Source organism: Schistocerca nitens, chromosome 10 (genome assembly GCF_023898315.1).
Source record: "Schistocerca nitens isolate TAMUIC-IGC-003100 chromosome 10, iqSchNite1.1, whole genome shotgun sequence".
Taxonomy (NCBI): Eukaryota; Metazoa; Arthropoda; class Insecta; order Orthoptera; family Acrididae; genus Schistocerca; species Schistocerca nitens.
The window spans coordinates 71,317,414-71,340,270 of record NC_064623.1 but is presented as its reverse complement, the minus strand read 5'-3'; the positions used below and the strand labels follow the sequence as shown (position 1 = coordinate 71,340,270).

Below are 22,857 nucleotides of genomic sequence, written 5' to 3'. Positions count from 1 at the left end.
CTGCTCTCCATTGGATCTGCTCTATCTCTTCTATCAACCCTATCTGGTACGGATCCCACACTGGTGAGCAATATTCAAGCAGTGGGTGAACAAGTGTACTGTAACCTACTTCCTTTGTTTTCAGCTTGCATTTCCTTAGGATTCATCCAATGAATCTCAGTCTGGCATCTGCTTTACCGATGATCAACTTTATATGATCATCCCATTTTAAATCACTCCTAATGCCTACTCCCAGATAATTTATGGAATTAACTGCTTCCAGTTGCTGACCTGCTATATTGTAGCTAAATGATAAAGGATCTTTCTTTTTATGCATTCACAGCACATTACACTTGTCTACATTGATATTCAATTGCCATTCCTTGCACCATGTCAATTCATTGCAGGTCCTCCTGCATTTCAGTACAATTTTCCATTGTTACAACCTCTCGATATACCGCAGCATCATCCACAAAAAGCCTCAGTGAACTTCCGATGTTATCCACAAGGTCATTTATGTATATTACGAATAGCAATGGTCCTCCCCTGTGGCGCACCTGAAATCACTCTTACTTCGGAAGACTTCTCTCCATTGAGAATGACATGCTGCGTTCTGTTATCTAGGAACTCTTCAATCCAATCACACAATTGGTCTGATAGTCCATATGCTCTTACTTTGTTCATTAAATGACTGTGGGGAACTGTATCGAACGCGTTGTGGAAGTCAAGAAACACGACATCTACTTGGGAACCCGTGTCTATGGCCCTCTGAGTCTCCTGGATGAATAGATGAATAGCGCGAGCTGGGTTTCACTCGACCGTCTTTTTCGAAACCCACGCTGATTCAACAGAGTAGATTCCTAGTCTCCAGAAAAGTCATTATTCTCGAACATAATACGTGTTCCAAAATTCTACACCTGATAGACGTTAGAGATATAGGTCTATAGTTCTGCACCTCTGTTCGATGTCCCTTCTTGAAAATGGGGGTGACCTGTGTCCTCTTCCAATCCTTTGGAACACTACGCTCTTCTAGAGACCTATGGTACACCGCTGCAAGAAGGGGGGCAAGTTCCTTCGCGGGCTCTGTGTAAAATCGAACTGGTATCCCTTCAGGTCCAGCGGCCTTTCCTCTTTTGAGTGATTTTAATTGTTTCTCTATCCCTCTGTCGTCTATTTCAATATCTACCATTTTGTCAACTGTGCGACAATCTAGAGTAGGAACTACAGTGCAGTCTTCCTCTGTGAAACATCTTTGGAAAAAGACCTTTCGTATTTCGACCTTTAGTCTATCATCCTCTGTTTCAGTACCATTTTGGTCACAGAGTGTCTGGACATTTTGTTTTGATCCACCTACTGCTTTGACATAAGACCAAAATTTCTTAGGATTTTCTGCCAAGTCAGTACATAGAACTTTACTTTTGAATTCATTGAACGCCTCTCTCGCATAGCCCCCCCCCCCCCCCCCCCCCCCCTCAGACTACATTTCGCTTCACGTAATTTTTGTTTGTCTGCAAGGCTTTGGCTATGTTTATGTTTGCTGTGAAGTTCCCTTTGCTTCCGCAGCAGTTTTCTAACTTGGTTGTTGTACCACGGTGGCTCTTTTCCATCTCTTATGATCTTGCTTGGCACATACTCATCTAATGCATATTGTACGATGGTTTTGAACTTTGTCCACTGATCCTCAACACTATCTGTACTTGAGACAAAACTTTTGTGTTGAGCCATCAAGTACTCTGAAATCTGCTTTTTGTCACTTTTGCTAAACAGAAAAATCTTCCTACCTTTTTTAATATTTCTATTTACGGCTGAAATCATCGATGCAGTAACCGCTTTATGTTCGCTGAGTCCCTATTCTGCGTTAACTGTTTCAAGTAGTCTGGGTCTGTTTGTCACCAGAAGGTCTAATATGTTATCGCCACAAGTCGGTTCTCTGTTTAACTGCTCAAGGTAGTTGTCAGATAATGCACTTAAAAAAATTTCACTGGATTCTTTGTCCCTGCCACCTGTTACAAACTTTTGAGTCTCCCAGTCTATATCCGGCTAATTAAAATCCCCACCCAGAACTATAACATGGTCGCGAAATCTACTCGAAATATTTTCCAAATTTTCCTTCAGGTGCTGTGCCACAACAGCTGCTGAGCCAGGGGGCCTATAGAGACATCCAATTACCATGTTTGAGCCTGATTTAACCATGACCTTCACCCAAATTATTTCACATTTCGGATCTCTGTCAATTTCCTTCAATACTATTGCACATTAGTCCTTCCGTCTCAGCATTTTTCCACAGTAACTACTTCTTTCTTCACTCCATTTTAGTTTTCTATCTCTTTCATTTTCAGACTTGTCTATTTTTCGCCAACCTGCCTCCCACCTCTGTTACGTACAATGCATTTAGTTTTTCACTCTTACTAACTTGTGCACAATGTTTTAGCAGTAATCTCTGTCTTGCACATTACCCTGTCTTCCACCTTTAAGCCCTTAGGTTTTCAAACCTCATCCTGTGCAGTCCCCAACATTCAGTTTTTTCTTCTCATCCCTGACCTGGGGTTCTGGGTGACTTTTCTGAACTATACCCCTTTCTCCAAACCTTTCCAGTTCTTTTCCTTCACCCCTCTTCTTTCTCCTTCAACTCTTCTGCCAGAAGAAGCAGACACTGGCTCTGAAAACTTGTAAAAGTTAAATCATTTTGTGTGAGTGTTTGCCTGCTGCTGCTTGGTGAGAAGATTTTTTTTTTTTATCTATCCATTTACAGTTGTTGTTGTGGTCTTCAGTCCTGAGACTGGTTTGATGCTGCTCTCCATTTACAGTATATTATAATAATTGATTATTTTTGTTGTTATAAAATAGCTAAACAGTTTGTCTATAGTCTGAAGCTAATATTTATTTACTCACAAATTCATCCTCAGCTTCTGAGGCCATTGTCAGGCGATAACTGAATGACACAGTCTCAGATAAAATGAGGTTTGACCTGTGAGCCAGAGGCAGGGCTCGAATCCTAGTTGTTAATACTGTGTTCTGTTGTCTGCTAAAGATAAGTGTTTGCCTTTCCTTTATTGTATGTACAGAGTTATTAGTTATGTAGTTATATAGTTCTGAGAAACAGAAGTATTTCATTATAAAAAATAAATAAATAAAATGAGAAAAGTTGAACTGGTTTGTGTGTAAATAAATAATAGTTGCAGAAATATAGAAAGTGAGTTTCTTTGAACTTGGGTTCCCAGTTGCTAAGAATTTTTTTTAAATGAGTCCATACTGCCTGCAACTGTTACCGTTTAGATTATATTCATGGTATTGCACAATTTTGGTCTTAGGCCATCTTCAAGTACTTTGTTAAAATTCTTTTTAGTAAAAACAATATTAGATCTTCAGAATATTCTTCTAGTTAAAGTAAAAACCTGTGACTAAGCAGAACTTAGATTATGCTAGTTGCAGTAGCTTGTGACATACATATGTTAGATATCTCAACATCAAAACTCTACAGTGGCAAATATTACCAATTTACTGGAAGATTATGTTAGGTGATACATATATGCATAGTATGTCTTCCATATTTATCTAACTGTTCGCATATAGGGTCATATAGTGGGGGTAACTTTAATGAATTTACAACTTTAACTGTGTATGATCTAAAATTTATTTGTAGAGTGGAATATTTCAAAAATAAACTGAAAATTTTCAGGTGGCAAGGAATTATTCATAAATCCAAGAAAAACCCAGGAATTTTTTTAGAATTAGGAATTTTTCAGTGTTTTAGTGTTCAGTTAAATTTTTGTAATTTTGACTGGTAAGAACTGATACTCTACCAAAGAATTTTCCTTTAGGCTGCTACTGAGAATAATACTGCAGCAATAAAACATAAACAAGTGAATAACACCAAAATAAAACTTTAATTGCAAAGAAAATGTGCCATTTACAGCAAAACACAGTGCAGACACAAGCATCTACCGACAGCAGAACGTATCAAAGACTGTGCAATACTTCGCATCAACAGACTGCTATCAATGCGTCTTTCCTGTGGGCCTCCCTTTAGTGGGGGTGACGTCACAACTGTTTACATTTCTAACAGGTTGTGGGAAAATAAAATGCGAATGGTGGTTTGAGAAGCGCTACTTTCAAAGAAAATTTTCTTTTACACAAAATGAATTATCTTACATGTGAGAATGTGTGATGAATTTCTTAAATCATGGAGCATTGTTTCTCATTCAAAACTTGATTGAGAACCAGCCACTTAGAAAAATTTCAAGCCCAGAAGACCAGTGTTTTGTCCTGTTATTTAAAATTTTACTGGTACATTTGTGTTTGATATATCTTAAAGGGTAACACACGCTAAAAAAGACCAAGTTTAAAGGTTAATGTTTAATATTTATTTTAACTCTTTCATCAATTACAAATTATGAAATAACAATAGCAAGAAGTATAATTATTCTAAAAAAGAAAGAAAAACAATTGTGAAATGAGTTCTTGAGCAATTTCACCTGTAATTGGCCTTTCTGTGGAAAAGTTAAAGTGCTTCATGGAACATGTGTTGGGCCAGGTAACCCATGAAATCTTAGGTGCACTGCACAATAGTAAAATTTATGATTGTTCTTGTCAGAAATATTCAGCTGCTGCAATTTAAGCTGTGCTCGTGGAACCATGCTTGACTACACCTCAGAAAAAAACTGCAAAAATTTTTGAATGCCTAATACTATATGTGAAAGCTTATCTTTTCTTGTAGCTATACTGTATGTATATTAATTTAAACCATTAAATTTTTCTACTTGCGTGTTCGTGCTACTTAACAGTTATGTTGGTGTTAGCTGATTACATCAGGTGTGCTATGCTCTGAATATCAGCTGTGATTGGTATGATATACTGTCACTTAACATGGAAAAAAATTTGCTTTCACCAGAGGTACATTGTATTTTCACCTGATAAGAAGAGTATTTTCAACTGGGAAATCCAGGGAATTTTTTCTTGTCCGCATATACCCCCTGATGAAGAAATTCTTTATTTTTTCTACATATAATACATACATGAATGGATGGACGATATTTAGCACTAGTGTTATGGCTAATACATATTGCGCTCTGAATTTTTGTTTGAGTATGTTCTGTGATTTTATGGCATTTTAGGATGTTCTACTGGTTGTAACAATCACTCTGCAAAATAATGTGTGTTAATTCTGAAACACATTGCTTTGAGGTCTTACTGAAGCAAACCTTTAACCATAGAGTTTCTGAGATTCGTGTTAATAAATTGAAAAATTAGAGGCATGGGTGTCTTAAATTGTTACTAATTGAGCAAATAAGGTAAATTACTGATAGTGCAGTTTGTCTTGTACTGTTTCAAGCTGAGGAGAAGGATTTATCAGGTGTTTGCACCACACATTGTGCATCACGATCACGGTTTGCTCCTGTATCATTGAGTTTGTGTAAGATTTTCTTCTCTTGGGCGTGCCGAATATTGTCCTGTGGTTTCCCGTTTCTAGCTGTTGGAGCGACTGAGGGACTCCTGGCAGTCTCTGGAGCGCCAGGTGAAGGCAGCTGAGAAGTCCGGCGAGGGGGCAGTGGAGGCAGAGAAGGCTCTGGCGACTGCCTCACTCTTCCTCCAGTGGCTTGTCGAGTTCAGCTTCTCCAGCATCTTTCCGGGAGCTAACTTCAGCCGGCGGGGCTCCGCTCTTCAGGTACACATGTCGGACTTCTCGCAGTCGTTTCTGCTGCCAAACAATTTTTTATGTGTGCCCACAGGTACTTACTCTCTAAGGAATGGAAACTTGAATGTTAATGCACCTTCTGATGTAAGACATGTGACCAGTTTCTCCCCACATGAAGGTGCATTGTGGATAGTTTTAAGACAGTGACTTTCTACATAGACTTTTATTTAATGTATTTATTTACAGTTGCTTTTTGGATGCTCTACAGCAACCATATACTTGATAAGACATTTTTAAAGCAAACAAACCATTAAACTGTTTGTTTATTATGTGACTAGTTTTTGAGATCAGACTATTGTCTGAAATCTTACACTGGCAATAATTACATCCGAGTTGGCATCTTGTATACTTAGGGACGAGAAGAAATCGTTTTATTGTATGGCCAAAATTGGCGTTATTTTTTTAAAATGTCAGTGTTATTTTTTGCCAGAATTGGTGTTACTTTTACCTAAATTTGTTGTTACCATATTTTTTTACCTTATTTGGTGTTTTTTTTACCAAATTTGGTGGTGTTTTGCCAAATTTATTATTTCTTTTCCAAATTCCATAATTTTTTGCAAGTTATTGTTTGCCAATTTATGTTTTGTGTTTGCCAATTTCTCTGTTATTATCAGATCCATTGTGTTGCCAAATTAATGTTTTTTTCCAAATTCCATAATATTTTGCCAGTTCAGTGCTGTTTTTGCCAAATTGAGTGTTGTTTTTCCCATGGTTGGTTGTCGGTCTTCAATCCAGAGACTTGTTTGATGCAGCTCTCGATGCTACTCTTTCCTGTGCAAGCTTTCTAATCTCCAAGTAACTACTGCGCCCTAGATCCTTCTGAATCCGCTTAGTATACTCATCTCTTGGTCTCCCTCTATGATTCTTACCCTCCACACAGCCCTCCAGTACTAAATTGGTGATCCCTTGATGCCTCAGAACATGTCCTACCAACCAATCCCTTCTTCTAGACAAGTTGTGCCACAAATTTCTCTTCTCCCCAATTCTATTCCATACCTCCTCATTAATTACATGATCTACCTATCTACAGAATTCTTCTGTAGCACCACATTTCGAAAGCTTCTATTCTCTTCTTGCCTAAACTATTTATCGTCCATGTTTCACTTCCATACATGGCTACACTCCATACAAATGTTTTGAGAAAAGACTTCCTGACACTTAACTTTATACACGATGTCAATGTATTTCTGTTCTTCAGAAATGCTTTTCTTGCCATTGCCAGTCTACATTTTATATCCTCCCTACTTCGAACATCATCAGTTATTATGCTCCTCAAATAGCAAAACTCATCTACTACTTTAAGTATTTTATTTCCTAATCTGATTTCCTCAGAATCACCTGATTTAATTCAAATACATTCCATTATCCTCAATTTATGTTTGTTGATGTTCATCTCATAGTCTCCTTTCCAGACACTGCCCATTCCGTTCAATTGCTCGTCCAGGTCCTTTACTGTCTCTGACAGAATTACAATATCATCGGCAAACCTCTTAAGTTTTTAATTCTTCTCCATGGGTTTTAATTCCTACTCCAAATTTTTCTTTTGTCTCCTTTATTGCTCGCTCAGTGTATAGATTGAATAACATCAGGGATAGGCTACAACCCTGTCTCACTCCTGGCCCAACCACTGCTTACCTTTCATGCTCCTTGACTCTTACAACTGCCATCTGGTTTCTGTACAAACTGTAAATAGCCTTTTGCTACCAGTCGCTGAGATTGGTTGTGACATAGCCACGATGGACCAACACAAGAATTTTTCTCAAATTACAAAAAAATTCAATAGTTTAGGTGCAATGTTTGCACCTTGCCCAAAGAGACACCAAAATGAAAATAAGTTATTTTAATAGAATGAAATGTGCTCTGTTGAATGGTGTTAATGAATGTAATGTGGTAGGTGTCCATTTTGACACACATGACTTTGAACATGGGTATATTTTGATACATTCATGGTTTTTTAGCAAATGTACAGGATGGTAGCACAGTAATGAATTATACAAGCCAGGCCCAAATTTGTGATATACCGGGTGATCAAAAAGTCTGTATAAATTTGAAAACTGCATAAATCACGGAATAATGTAGATAGAGAGGTACAAATTGACACACATGCTTGGAATGACAAAAAAATACAAAAGTTCAAAAAATATCCGACAGATGGCGCTTCATCTGATCAGAATAACAATAATTAGCATAACAAAGTAAGACAAAGCAAAGATGATGATCTTTACAGGAAATGCTCAATATGTCCACCATCATTCCTCAACAATAGCTGTAGTCGAGGAATAATGTTGTGAACAGCACTGTAAAGCATGTCCGGAGTTATGGTGAAGCATTGGCATCGGATGTTGTCTTTCAGCATCCCTAGAGATGTTGGTCGATCACGATACACTTGCGACTTCAGGTAACCCCAAAGCCAATAATCGCGCGAACTGAGGTGTGGGGACCTGGGAGGCCAAGCATGACGAAAGTGGCGGCTGAGCACACGATCATCACCAAATGACACGTGCAAGAGATCTTTCATGCGTCTAGCAATATGGGGTGGAGCTCCATCCTGCATAAACATCATACTTTCCAGCAGGTGTTTATCAGCCAGGCTGGGGATGATGCAATTCTGTAACATATCGGCGTACCTCTCACCCGTCACAGTAGCAGGTACAAAACCAGAATCACGCATTTCCTCAAAGAAAAAAGGCCCGATAACGGTAGATGTGGTAAATCCGACCCATACTGTGACTTTCTTGTCGTGCAATGGAGATTCCACGACAGTTCTACGATTTTTGATAGCCCAAATTCTGCAGTAGTGGGCGTTGACAGACCCTCGGAGCGTGAAATGAGCTTCGTCAGTCCACGACATGTTACTCAACCAATCGTCATCTCCGCCATCTTTTGAAATGCCCACACCGCAAATGCCCTCCGCTTCACTAAATCGCTAGGTAACAGTTTGTGATGCCGATGGATTTTGTATGGATAGCATCGGAGGGTACGCCTCAGTGCTAACCAAACAGTAGTGTATGGAATGCCGGTGCGACGTGCGACTGCACGAGCGCTGAGTTCCCCGTGCATAGACGAACCCGCTACAGTCTCCATTTGTTCCTGAACTGTCTCAGCAGCATTACGCCTTGTGCTCGGTCGGCCACGACATGGTCTATCGTCTAAACAACCCGTGGCTTCGAACTTCAAAATCATTCTCGCCACAGCTGCATTTGTCAACGGACCTTTACCTGCGCGAATCCCCTTCCTATGGCGATGGGATCGTAACGCTGAACTAGCACATTCCCCATTCTGATAATACAGCTTCACTAAAAGCGCCTTTTCAGGTAACGTCAACATGCTGCGACTGCTGGCGCATCTCATTCTCTCTCTCATTACACGATTGTCATGCGCAGTCACTGACGTTTTGCTGTCCGGCACTGTCTGTCGGACATTTTGTGAACTTTTTTTTTGTTCTAATAAAACCCCATGTCATTCCTGATGTGTCGGCAGCTGGGCCAACACCTTGTAGCTAGACGTGGCTTAAAAGGCACGCGAGACTAACGCAGACGGGCGTGAAGTACTGGAACAGGATACGTAATTAATGCTATGAAGAAAAGTACGTAGCTGGTATAATACTTATCTTTACTAAATCATTGTGGTACATCGCACAAAGGAGACTTTAATTACAATCACTGTAAGGCTAATGGCGCCTTGCTAGTTCGTAGCCATTAACTTAGCTGAAGGCTATTCTGTCTCTCGGCTAATGAGAGAGAAAGGCTTCGTACGTCTAGTCGCTAGCTCTGTCGTCCGTACAACTGGGGTGAGTTCGAGTTCAGTCTCTCGAGACCTGCCTTGTGGTGGCGCTAGGTTTGCGATCACACAGTGGCGACACGCAGGTCCGACATGTACTACAGGACCGCGGCCGATTTAAGCTACCACCTAGCACGTGTGGTGTCTGGCTGTGACACCACAATTCCAAGCATGTGTGTCAATTTTTACCTCTCTATCTACATTATTCCATGGTTTATTAAGTTTTCAAATGTATACTGACTTTTTGATCACCTGGTATTAAACACCCAGACAGACAGTAGTTTGGCAAAAGACCAGATCCATAGCGCACTTTCTCCACTACTTACGCCTCGCTTAAGCATGTACAAATTTCTCGTGACATGATTTGTTGCCCACTTTGAACTGAGATTATGCCAAATGCATTGCTTTCTGAGTTCTACTTCCATCATTTGTGTATAGAGCACAAAAGGTTGTACCACTATACACAGAAGCAAGAGTGTAGCCATTTTACATTAGGAACAGTGGAATGCCAAACTTGAAGATTTCTTTGTGACTGTTCGGTCTCGGTAAAAGTGGTCTTCACAAAAGCGGCTCTAGCACCTCAACCAAGTTGCAGGTGAGCCTGAAACTTGGCATAAGTTCATGTAGGGCCCTCAGGTACATACTGTACAAATTTCATCAAAATTGAAGATGGTCAAGCTGTGAGCGTCTTCTAAACTAGGACGCTTGACATGGAATAAGCCTACTGTTAGTGAAATGGGATGTGAAACACGTGACAGGGATTTTAAATTGCTTGAATAATCTGCATGAGAAATTTAGACTTACCGTAGAACATGAACAAAAGAAAAGTATCAACTATCTGTACCTAAATATTGCAAGACACAGCAACACATGCACAGCCAAAATTTATAGGAAAAATAAAGTGATTGACACCACAAACCCTGCAACCTCATGTCACCCAAACATCCATAAACAGCCAGGATACAGGTCAGTACCACATAGGGCAACTAAAATACCTCATAGTGAAATGTAAATGTAGTGAAACAGATTGCAGTTGCCAATGGTTATACTGCTTGCATGGTTGAGACAGCCATAGACAAAGAGAAGAAAGACCAGATACGAACTGCACCACAAAAGAAAGACAAAAACAAATGCATATCTAGCATCCCATACATTGGCAATAGATCACAAAACATTGCAAATATTTTCAACAGTCGCAAAGTAAAAATTGGACTTTCTACAGGTAATAAACTACAACAAAACTAATACATAATACGACATGTAATCATCTCCCATACTCAGACTCTGAAATATGCAAAATAATGCCTGCAATGTTCCATGTTCTATCTAGGACAAACAGACCAAAATTTTAATACCAGGTACACATAGCACCTTAAAAGCCTGTACACACAACAGACACGCAACTTCGGAAGTAGCCACACACATACATAATCAGAACACTCATTTGTAAAAATTAGAGCAAAAGGTCAAAGCACTATACTGACTAAATAAATGGCAGAAAATGGATATCTTAGAAAAACTGGAGCTGTATTCACATTATAGAAGATATGTAGATAAAATATGAAATGAAAAACTTGAAAGTGAATCAGTGAATTTCTTCAGATGCTTCAACTCTACACTTAAATAAAAATAGTAACACATAGAAATAAGCACCATTGTAAAATAAATATAAGCAAATTATGATTAAGACAAATACCCTTTGTACTAAATGCATTAAACTCTGTGGAAGACCTGCAACATTATCTTTGTCCGCTACATCTAAAAAGTTGTTGTAAATGTTTCATTACTTAAGTAATTCTGAATGCATGCTGTGCACAGAAGAATGGGACCAGGTGGGGGGGGGGGGGGGGGGAGGATGTTTGATGAGTCTGAGATGTCCGCCTCGATAGCTGAGGTCAGCATGACGGAATGCCATGCCAAGGGGGCTGGGTTCGATTCCCGGCTTGGTTGGAGATTTTCTCCACTCAGGGACTGGGTGTTGTATTGTGTTCCTCATCATCATCTCATCCCCATCTAAGCGCAAGCCACCGAAGTGGCGTCAGCTCAAAAGATTTGCACCAGGCGACCGGTGTACTCAATGGGAGGCCCTAGCCACATGACATTTCGTTTCATTTCATTCCGAGACTGTGTGCAAATGGTCCATAGAAAAAGCTAACTAAAAGTTATTTCAAAATTTAACCTATAGCTACCAAAAAATTATGTAAAATGGCATAGTACACAGAGAAACACACACTTGAAAATGGGAATCATTCCCAATATGCAGCCTGCAAAATATAAATAAAAGAAAATTGTGACTGGTAGCAGAAAAGTTATTCATAAATAAATCCATTCACTTACTTAGTGAACATACTGGTACCGAAATGAAAAATTACAGTTAGAATGCTAAAATAATGAAATCTGTCTTGAGAAACTCTTTCACTACTAAAGATCATACTGTGGCTTCTCCTTTCAATAATTGTATAAAAACCAAAATGGCAGATATTGAGGTAATCGATTGTGGTATAGAAAGTCAACTAAATCGCTCAACAGCGGAAGGTCAACTGGACCAGGTGAGATACCTGTGAGGTTCATCTACATGGCTACTCTGCAAATCACACTTATCCCTGTAAATGCCTGGCAGAGAGTTAATCATCTACATCTACATCTACATGATTACTCTGCAATTCACATTTAAGTGCTTGGCAGAGGGTTCATCGAACCACAATCATACTATCTCCCTACCATTCCACTCCCGAACAGTGCGCGGGAAAAACAAACACCTAAACCTTTCTGTTCGAGCTCTGATTTCTCTTATTTTATTTTGATGATCATTCCTACCTATGTAGGTTGGGCTCAACAAAATATTTTCGCATTCAGAAGAGAAAGTTGGTGACTGAAATTTCGTAAATAGATCTCGCCACGACGAAAAACGTCTTTGCTTTAATGACTTCCATCCCAACTCGCGTATCATATCTGCCACACTCTCTCCCCTGTTACATGATAATACAAAGCGAGCTGCCCTTTTTTGCACCCTTTCGATGTCCTCCGTCAATCCCACCTGGTAAGGATCCCACCTTCACAATAATTCACTATTATTCCACTCTTGAGCAGCAAGCGGAAAAAATGAGCATCTGTATCTTTCTGTGCAATCTCTGATTTTCCTTATTTTATTATGATTATCATTTCTCCCCATGCAGGTCGGTGTCTCCAAAATATTTTTACATCCAGAGGAGAAAGTTGATTGAAATTTCATGAGAAGATCCTTCCACAACAAGAAATGCATTTTTTTAATGATGTGCATTCCAAGTCCTGTGACATGTCTGGGACACTTTCTCCCCTGTTAGTCAATAATATAAAATGTGCTGCCCTTCTGTGAATTTCAGTAGTGTACTGTTACTCCTATCTGGTAAGCATCCCACACTGCAACACTGCAAAGCAGCACTCCAAAAGCGGATGGACAAGCATAGTGTAGGCAGTCTCTTTAGTAGATCTGTTGCACCTTCTAAGTGTTCTGCCAGTAACATGTAGTCTTTGGTTTGCCTTCCCCGTGACATTTTCTGTGTATTCTTTCCAATTTAAGTTGTTTGTAATTGTAATTCCAAGGTATTTAGTTGAATTTAAGGCATTTAAATTTGATTGATTTATCGTGTAACTGAAGTTTAACAAACTGCTTTTAGCATTCATGTGGACAACCTCACACTTTTCATTATTTAGTGTCAGTTGCCAATTTTTTTCTAATTTGTTTTGCAGTTTATTTCGGACTTTACAGGGTCTGATTTCAGGAAAATTTTCATCTGCATTGCTCCACATGAACAAGGCATTCATATTTTTCACTTCGTACTTGTTGTGACCAAACATTAACATATTTATGAATTTCCAGGGCACTGTGCTTTCTAAGCATTTCCTCACATGAAAAGTGATGCTGTGGTCCTTTTACAGTGTGTCAAATGGTGTCACTGAAATGGTGCAATATTTGCTGAAAGAAATAATTTTTCTGCAGCAAACACTTTGTCATAGGCATTTAGCTAATTTCACTTCTGTTGTGGATTATCAAGCAGCCCAGAGGTAAAATGAGAAGAAATGTTATGCCTACATCCTAGTATACGAGGGGCGTTTGAAAATTCCGTGCAAAGTTCGAGAGGTGGCACCGACGGCACATATTGAAGTTATGTTTAGTTAGTAGCATCTTTGGAAAGAACGCACACCAAGTTTCAGCCATATTGGTCTATTTCTTTGTGTTTGGCATTCGTGTGAATCAAGGAAGTTGAGTGATTTTCAAAAAATGGACAAAAAAGAATTTCGTGTGGTGATTAAACATTACTTTGTGAAAGGCAAAACGCTGACCAAAAACGGAATTGTGTGAAGTGTTGCAAGGATGGTTTGCAGCTGTTCAGGAAGAATCCTCAGGATTTAAAGCATTGTTTCTTCACTGTGGATGAAACATGGATACATTACTATACTCCTGAGACCAAACAACCATCTAAACAATGGGTTACCAAGGGAGAATGTTCACCAAAAAAGGCGAAGACCAGTCCTTCAGCCGGAAAGGTTATGGCGACTGTTTTTTAGGATTCACAAGGGATAATCCTCATCGACAATCTGGAAAAGGGTAAAACTATTACAGGTGCATATTATTCATCGTTATTGGACTGTTTGAAAACGAAGCTGCAAGAAAAACGCCGGCGATTGGACCGCAAAGAAGTTCTTTTCCATCATGACAGTGCACCAGCACACACCTCAGCAGTTGTGGTCCCAAAATTAATGGAAATAGGATTCCAACTCATTTCACCCATTCTCCATACTTGGCTCCCTCGGACTACTATTTGTTCCCCAATTTGAAGAAATGGCTGGCGGGACAAAGATTTTATTCAAACGAGGAGGTGATTGCAGCAACTAATAGCTATATTGCAGACTTGGACAATTACTATTATTCGGAAGGGATCAACAAATTAGAACAGCATTGGACGAAGTGTCTAAGTCTAAAAGGAGACTATGTCGAAAAATAAAAAAGGTTTACCCCAAACAGGTAAATAGTTTTTATTTTTGCACGGACTTTTCTAACGCACCTCGTACGTGCCTTCAAAACATTTGTCCTGACATACAAGTAAACAACTCACAAAATACATCTCCAGTTATGTCACACAAATAGCAGTGAAGACTGGCCATTTGTCATGATCTATATGGCAGTGTCAGAGTGTCACTAGTAAGATGTCACAAAAGCAAAGCCGGTATGTGAACCATCTGTATGTACTTTAACACTTGGTGTAATTTGTACTAACATGGCAGTATTATGGAAAGGACAGATTGCTACTCATGATATTGTGGAGATGCTGAGTCACAGACAGGCACAAAAAAAAAAAGACAGCTAAACACATGAGCATTTGGCCAAAAAGGCCTTCTTCTAAAGTAGACAACGCACAAACATTCAAACAGGTACAACTCATTCGCACGTGGCCACCATTCCTCTGGAGAGACAATGGTCACGTGTGTGAGTTGTGCATATGTTAATATATGTGTTCTCTACTTTAGAAGCCTTTTGGCTAAGTGCTCACATGTTTCGCAATCTTTTTGTTGTACCTGTCTATGATTCAACATCCCCACTATATGGTGAGTAGCAGTCTGTCCTTTTCATAATATTGCCATTATTCCATACTGGGTTTTACATTGTTTGACTTGGTGTTAATTACATTAAATGCTGACTTTCATGCAAGCGGCTCCCATATCTATGATGATTTACACTTCTTGTGGTCGACACTGTGATGTTTCAATCATTTCTACACTACTGTGTAGTTCGTGATGTGCAGACAAACTGATGCATGTAACATAACTTTTCTGTTACGTAATTAACTGTGGCATGTTTCTCATGACTTCTAGTTTGTTTGAAACTGCCTATAATTATTATTATTCCTTTTTGTTTTTGCCTCTAGGTTGCTCAGCAATGCCCCATAAAGGAGAAATTTGCTTAGTGCCAGTGACTTGAAGTGAAGTGTTTGTTTAGAAAAGAAAACAGACTGTTGTAGGAAAAATACTTCTTTCAAGAAATATAATGAGTCTGTGATAAAAGACTAGTTAGAGTAAAATTTCTATTTTAATACTGGTACAAAGTTACACTTTCATTTAGGGTAACTTTAGACCAGTAGAATTTTTCCTGTATCTAATGCTCTGTGTAAATTTAGATTATGCCAAGAGGAGGTCAGGTGTTAATGATAAGTAAAAACAAACAGTGATACTTTGAAATATCAAGATATTTGTGTAGACCTGGCGTTACATCACTGTTACAGGAAGCTCTCTTCACAGGCAGTGCAATTAAAGTGCTATCACAAGTGTAATAGTTCGTAATAGTATGTAAACACAACCGATATCCTAACTAGAATAATAATAGGTAATAAAACTGTTACTTTTAGTACAAAATAATGCAAGTATGTGGAGCAGCATGCATTTCAAACATAGGTGTAACTGAAACAAAGGTACTCTGACTGGTAAAAAGTTACCCTGATCGACTACTCCGACAATCACGTGGTCTCCACGCAGTGCGAGCTGTCATAGCCGGCAGCTGCTCACGTTTCACTGCAACAGTTGACAACCGATCGGGGTCTGCGAATGATATCTCACGTCATCACCCCGAGTTGAAGTGCAGGAGTTTAGTCGACAGAGTTTTAGGGTCACCGTACAGTAAAAGGCCGTAGAGCTCGAATGACAGTTTTTAAATCGTAGGGCTGCAGTTTTGTCCAGTCGGTTGTCAGCCTCGCCGTGCCTAAAAGTGCGGCATGTGTGTAACAGATGTCTCCATTTCAGATCCTGACACTGTGCACCGAGATAATGGGTGAGAGGACCCCGGCAGACATGTGGCTGCCCTGCAACGGCGTGACGTTGCTGGAGTGCCTCAAGGACACGTACGAGAACAATAAGCTGCTGGCGCACCGCCTCATCACCAAGTACCCGCCGCAGGCACTGCAGCTGGAGGTGAGTGGCACACACTGCACAGGCCGGAGCAGCACCCACAGGAGAATTTTACTTCCCACGGACACCTCGTACGTTTTCGACCCTCACACGTGTCGACACTGAGAGGGGCCTGTGCAGTTTGTCAGCTACGTTGCTCGAGCTTTTTATGGTAATCAAAAAATGTAGCTGTAAATGAGTTTTAAATGAGAGGGCAAGAAAAATACAGTGAAACCCCACTTTTACACTTTCCAAGGGACTTTGCAAAAATGTGGGAAAATGTGAGCATTATGTGTCGTATACCCCTCTTTCATTTTTGCGCTTTATGTATGATGTATATACATAATAGGCATCAGAACAATTTTCAGGGACTCTTTTTGCTATCTAAAAATAGTTATGTGAATTAGGCGTTACCTACTAACAGATCCAGGGTACAGCTGTGGGCACTCGCATGGCACCATCCTATGCCAACCTATTCGTGGGCCATCTAGAGGAATTCTTCCTAAACACCCAGAATCCTAAATCCCACAACTGGTTCAGATTCATTGATGACATCTTGCCAATTTGGATCGAGGGTGAGGACACCCTTTGTACGTTCCTCCAGAACCTCACAACTTCTCCCCCATTTTCTTCACCTGGTCATACTCAACCCAACAAGCCACCTTCCCAGATGTTGACCTCCACCTCAAAGATGGCTACATCATTACCTCCGTCCATGTCAAACCTACTAACCACCAGCAAACCTCCATTTTGACAGCTGTCACCCGTTCCATACCAAGAAATCCGTTCCGTACAGTCTAGCTACCTGTGACCGTTACATCTGCAGTGACGAGCAATCCTCCTCAAAATATACCGAGGGTCTCACTGAAGTGTTCACAAAATGTAATCATCCTCCCAACCTTACACAAAAACAAATCTCCCATGCCTTATATTTCCAGTCTCCCCAAAGTCCCACCATCTGGCCACAGTGGAGTGTTACCCTCATAACTCAGTACCACCCAGGACTGGAGCAACTGAATTACATGCTCCGCCAGGGTTTCAACTACCTCTTGTCGTGCACTGAAAGGAGAAATGCCCTGCCCACTATCTCTCCCAGCCCTCCGACAGTGGAATTCCACTATCCACTTAACCTACACTATATAATCGTCCATCGCTACACAACCCCCGCTCCCATCTCCTTATCTCTTGTCTCATATTCCTGTAATAGAACTAGATGCAAGACCTGTCCTAGACATCCCCCCACCACCACCTACTCCAGTCTGATCAGAAACATTATCTGTCTCATCAAAGGCAGGGCTACCTGTGAAACCAGTCATGTGATCTACAAGCTGATGTGCAACCACTGTGCTGCATTCTATGTGGGCATGACAACCAACAAGCTGTCTGCATGAATGGCCACAGACAAACTGTGGCCAAGAAACAATGGGACCACCTTGCTCCTGAGCATGCTGCCAAACATGTCATCTTTCATTTCAAAGACCACTTCACAGCCTGTGCCATATGGATCCTTCCCACCAACACCAGCTTTTGTTAACTGCACAGGTGGGAACTTTCCCTGTAATATATCCTACGTTTCCGTAACACTCCTGGCCTCAATCTTTGTTAGTCATTGTCCTCTCCCATCCAGCCCCTTCTCTGTTCCCATTCCAGTGCTACACTACCCTCATTCCTCCATTGCACCCAGTCTTTTTACTTCTTTTATGCTATCCCCCTTCCCACAGCTCCTCTCTCCTCCGTCTGACTTCCTGACTGCACATAGCTGCTCTACCCTCTTTCCACCTCGTCCTACACGCTCCCCAAAAGCACGTCACTGTCTGCCACCGTACCCTACTATCCCTCCCCCTCCTCCTCCCCGCCCCAGCCTCCTCCACACCACAACCCATCGCCGCTCCCATCATGCACTGGTGCTGCTGCTCACAGTGTGGCCTCTGCCTGAGACTGCAGTCATGTATGTGTGAGTTGCATTTGTGTGTGTGTGTGTGTGTGTGTGTGTGTGTGTTGTCTAATTTTAACGAAGGCCTTACTGGCTGAAAGCTATATTTGTGACAGTCTTTTCATAGTTCCTATCTGCGACTCAGCATCTCCGCTGTATGGTGAGGAGCAACTTTCCTTTTCACAATATCGTTACCTTCCATCCTCGATTTTCCATTGTTTGATTTTTGTTATGTAAATTTTGTAATATGTTTAGCTGCTGATGTAACCAGAACTTGTAACTGTCTGGCAAGTAGAAATGTGTGACTTAATTGCATACATCGTAATTGATGTTTTTGGAAACCCTGTAACTGTCATCTGTTATTTAAAGAATGAAACTCTGTACCAGTTACGTATTCTTTCATGCTTACCACAGTGAGTTTCAAGAATTTATTGTCACTGTAAAGTGCAAATATTGACCTAATTATTTTGTGTGCTGTTTGCGTTTGTGTTGGTCTGCATCTCTTGCACAGTAGTCGTCTTTTTGAGGTTATAGAGTACTGTGTCTGCTCCATTAGGCAGAAAACTACAAACACACAAACTATACCTTACATTGCTTGTTTGTGAAATATCACAAAAAATAATGAAATATTGCTTTTAAACCAAAAACATCAGAGCAACACAAAGAGAGCTGCAAGCTACTAGCACTATACGTGGTCAAACAACAAAACATGTGAAATATGTGCACCTTTGCGTTAGATTTAATGCAAAAGTTTCATGGTGATCACAACAATCATGAAGCGGCGCATGCAGAAAATTTCGACTATGACTACGAAGGGCTTTGATTGTATTAATTCCACAACCTGTCAGCAAGAACAGTCTCATATCGCAGCTACAGCTTGTTGACCTGCAGTGGCAACAACATCGATTTTGCAACAGTTGTTGGTGACGCAGCTATGGATGAGAAAATCATTTCTGAAGGAGACAAATTTGTTGACATAGAATATGAATGTAAACAGTGAAAAGTCCGTGATGGAAAAATAGTGATATGGAATGGATAGACTTCACCTCACTACCTAGAGGAGCCTTCGAAACGCAGGCATGCACAATGAAATTGAATGCTAGAAGCTCTTCCGTTTTGTAAGTCCTTCATTGGAAGCAGAAAATTCACACACATTCACACACGTGTGGCCTCTGTCACCTCTGGATCCTAAGGTATGACTGCAACTGTGTTCGAGGTTAGCAGCAATCTTGCTGGAGTGGGTCATGGGGGTACAGAAGAGGTATAAGGCAGGGAGGGGGAGGGATAGTAAGGTAGGGGTGGGGGAAGATATATGATCCCTGTTATTCACTCCACCCCTCCCACATTGATATTCCACCACCCCCCTGAACCTAGGCAATATCTTCGTGCATCTCTACTCCACCCCAGCTCCCAAACCCTGGCCTCGTGGCTTGTATCCCTGCAGTAGATCGAGATTCAAGACCTGTCCAGTACATCCACCCACTGCCACCTACCCCATTCTGGTCACAGGCATCTCCTACCCCATAAAAGGCAAGGCCACTTGTGGATGCAGCCATGTGGTTTACATTCTACATGGGCATGACAACCGACAAGGTGTCTGTCTGCAAGAATGGCCACTGCCAAACTGAGGCTGAGACAGCTGAATCCTCCTGTTGCTGAACATGCTGCCCAACACAATATGCTTCACTTTAATGACTGCTTCACAGCCTGTGCCATCTGTATTCTTCCCACCAACACCAACTTTTCTGAACTGCACAGATAGGAGCTCTCCGTATAACATATCCTTCATTCACCTAATGTCCCCTGCCTCGACCTTCGCTCCACCTACATATCTCCTTCCCTGCTTCCACTCCTCTACCACACCTGCGTAATCTTTCCCCTTTTCTCTGTTGCCCTTTTCCCTTTTCCTTGCCCCTTAGCCCATCCCCCTTCCCTGCACAACTTCCAGATGCTACACCTACCAACTCTTTTCTATCCCCACTCCATCAGGCAGTACTACAGCATCTTCCCCACCCTTACCCTGCTATCCTTCCTCCTCCCCACCCCATGCTGCCTCCTTACCCCACTACCCAACCATTGCTGCTCACCTGAAATGCAGTGAGAATTGTACTTTTGGGAGTGTGAGTGAGTTTTCTATTTTTGAAGACAGACTTAGTCAGAAAGCTGAAAATTTCTAACTTTTTTTCTGCCCCTGTTGCACCTGTCTGTGACACGACACTTCCTCTATGTCAGTGATCATCAAACTATGGCCCACAGACCACATGCATCCCACCGTTCTCAGCCATATTTTATAATACTAGCAATGTGCTTATAGCAGTCTACAGAGAATTCAAAAACATCAACTAATGCTAAGAGATTTAACAGTGCATTTTTCTTTCTCACTAAGAAACAAAAATATTCGCTGAGACAGTAACATTTTAAGATACGCTTCACTTTAATTGACATTGAATCGGCTTTAAGCTAAGTAAAGGTTGCTGCTTACGTTAGGGGCAGAGTGGTATGTAGTGCGGCTACTGCGGCGTTAATAGAAGTGAGGGGGGCTAATATTTTACTGTATGTCTTTCAGTGCTGACAACTCACGAGTGTGACCAGCTAGCACTGATCAGCCACAATGGTATGAATCTCAAATGGAAATTATATGGACGTGTGTGTTTGCACATTATACAAATGGTCATTTTCAAATTTGGTACATGTTTGTAGCAAGTAATATGAAATCAAATTAAGGCTGTTGTAATACAATGCAATGAGTAAACAAAAAATAACATTCAAAACATTTAGTAAACTTTCGTGATCATGTCTCATATTACCGTTTCTGTCATTAATATAACAAAATAATTTATTTAATTGGATAGATAAAAAATCTACTCACCAAGCGGCAGCAGAACACACACATAAAAGACGGTTGTAATTGGCAAGCTTTCGGAGGCAATGGCTCCTTCTTCAGGCAGAAGAGTTGAAGGGGAAGGAAGAGGAGTGAAGAAAAAGGACTGGAGAGGTCTAGAAAAAAGGATAGATTTCAGGAAGGTCACCCAGAACTGCAGGCCAGGGGAGACTTACCGTTTGGGTTATTCCTTCTCATCCCAAACAGTAAGTCTCTTCCGACCTGCAGTTCTAGGTGACTTTCCCGAAATCTAGCCCTTTTCCCAAACCTCTCCAGTCCTTTTCCTTCACCCCTCTTCCTTCCCTTTCAACTCTTCTGCCTGAAGAAGGAGCCACTGGCTCCGAAAGCTTGCCAATTACAACAGTCTTTTATGTGTGTGTTCTGCTGCCACTTGGTGTGTAGATTTTTTATCTACCCATTTAAATAATTTTGTCAATAATTGATTGTTTTTGTTGTTATAAAATAATTTATTTAGGTTATCAGTTAATAGTAAGATCGGTAGTGGAAAGTGTGGTGAAGTGGCAAGGATGACAGAATAGCCACTGCATATTTTTTGTCCAGAACACTGCTGCCGCCTGTTGAGAAGTGGTCGTATTACCTCTAATATGCATCGCCATTGTTGTCAGTGAGACTGATGGAGGAAATTTGTCCCATTATGTTTTACTAAAAATATATTTTTTTTTAAAAAAAATGTTGTCTCATGTAATATGTTATGTGTATTATTCTTGTTGGGGCACCCATGAAGATAGTAATAGTTTTTGAGAATATTAATGTTTAAACACTGTCTTCTGGTGTACAAACATGGTTTCTTGTTATTTATTCCAGTTTGATAGTTTCTGCTGTGGGTCACAAATGCCAACATGTCCTATCAGGAAAGTAGCCACACTACTCGCTGGGAAAGTGCCAAGCTGTTTACCCAAATAAGAGTTAGTCGCTTCCAAAACACATGCATAATGTAACAGATAAAACTGATTTCTAATCACTGTTATGGACGAAGCTATTATCCAACATTCCATCCCTTTGTGACAATTTTGAATTAATTAAGTAATATTATTTTAAACTCTGTTTTCTTGGGTTAGGGCTGATACAAAAGTCTGATTCAAAATGCTCTGCTGCAGCCACTTGGTATTCTTTTAGATACAGGATGTGAAGACGTGTAGAAAATGTCCCCATAAATCAGAAAAACAAACATGGGCTACCATTGCTATGGCAATGGCCACAGTACCCCCTTGGGTATGGAAAACTGCATATATTTCCAATACCTTATTTTCTTTTTCACTTGAAGATATTTGGTGTGATACCTTACGTTATGCTGGAAGCCCTGGAAGTTAACAAACATCTTGCTCACGGTCCAGATCTAATCCTAAATGACCGATGTCACTGTCAAAAATTTTGCGGAAGCAAGCAGTTTCCCAAATGCCAGAAAAGGTGGGAGTGTCTGCCAGTACAGAGTTAAACAGTTTAATGTTTTAAAGGCCTTTCTAATGCTCCTATCATTATCAAACAATGGAAAATCCAGGATGGAATGTAACAATACGAGAGAAGGAAAGCTGCTACTCACCATGTAGTGGAGGTGCTGAGTCACGATAGGCGCGCGCGCGCGCGCGCGCGCACACACACACACACACACACACACACACACACACACACACACACAAGTGCAACTTGCAC

General features: G+C 40.7%; 1 protein-coding gene across 1 annotated transcript in view; it reads left to right on the top strand.

Annotated features, from left to right (window-relative positions):
- The window catches only part of LOC126209879 (thyroid adenoma-associated protein homolog), a 239,739-nt gene that overhangs the window by 92,303 nt on the left and 124,579 nt on the right, over nt 1-22,857 (top strand). Inside the window, exons 12-13 of the mRNA XM_049939003.1 lie at nt 5,450-5,644; nt 16,229-16,396. Of these exons, the coding sequence (XP_049794960.1) occupies nt 5,450-5,644; nt 16,229-16,396 (363 nt within the window). The remainder of the gene's footprint in view (nt 1-5,449; nt 5,645-16,228; nt 16,397-22,857) is intronic.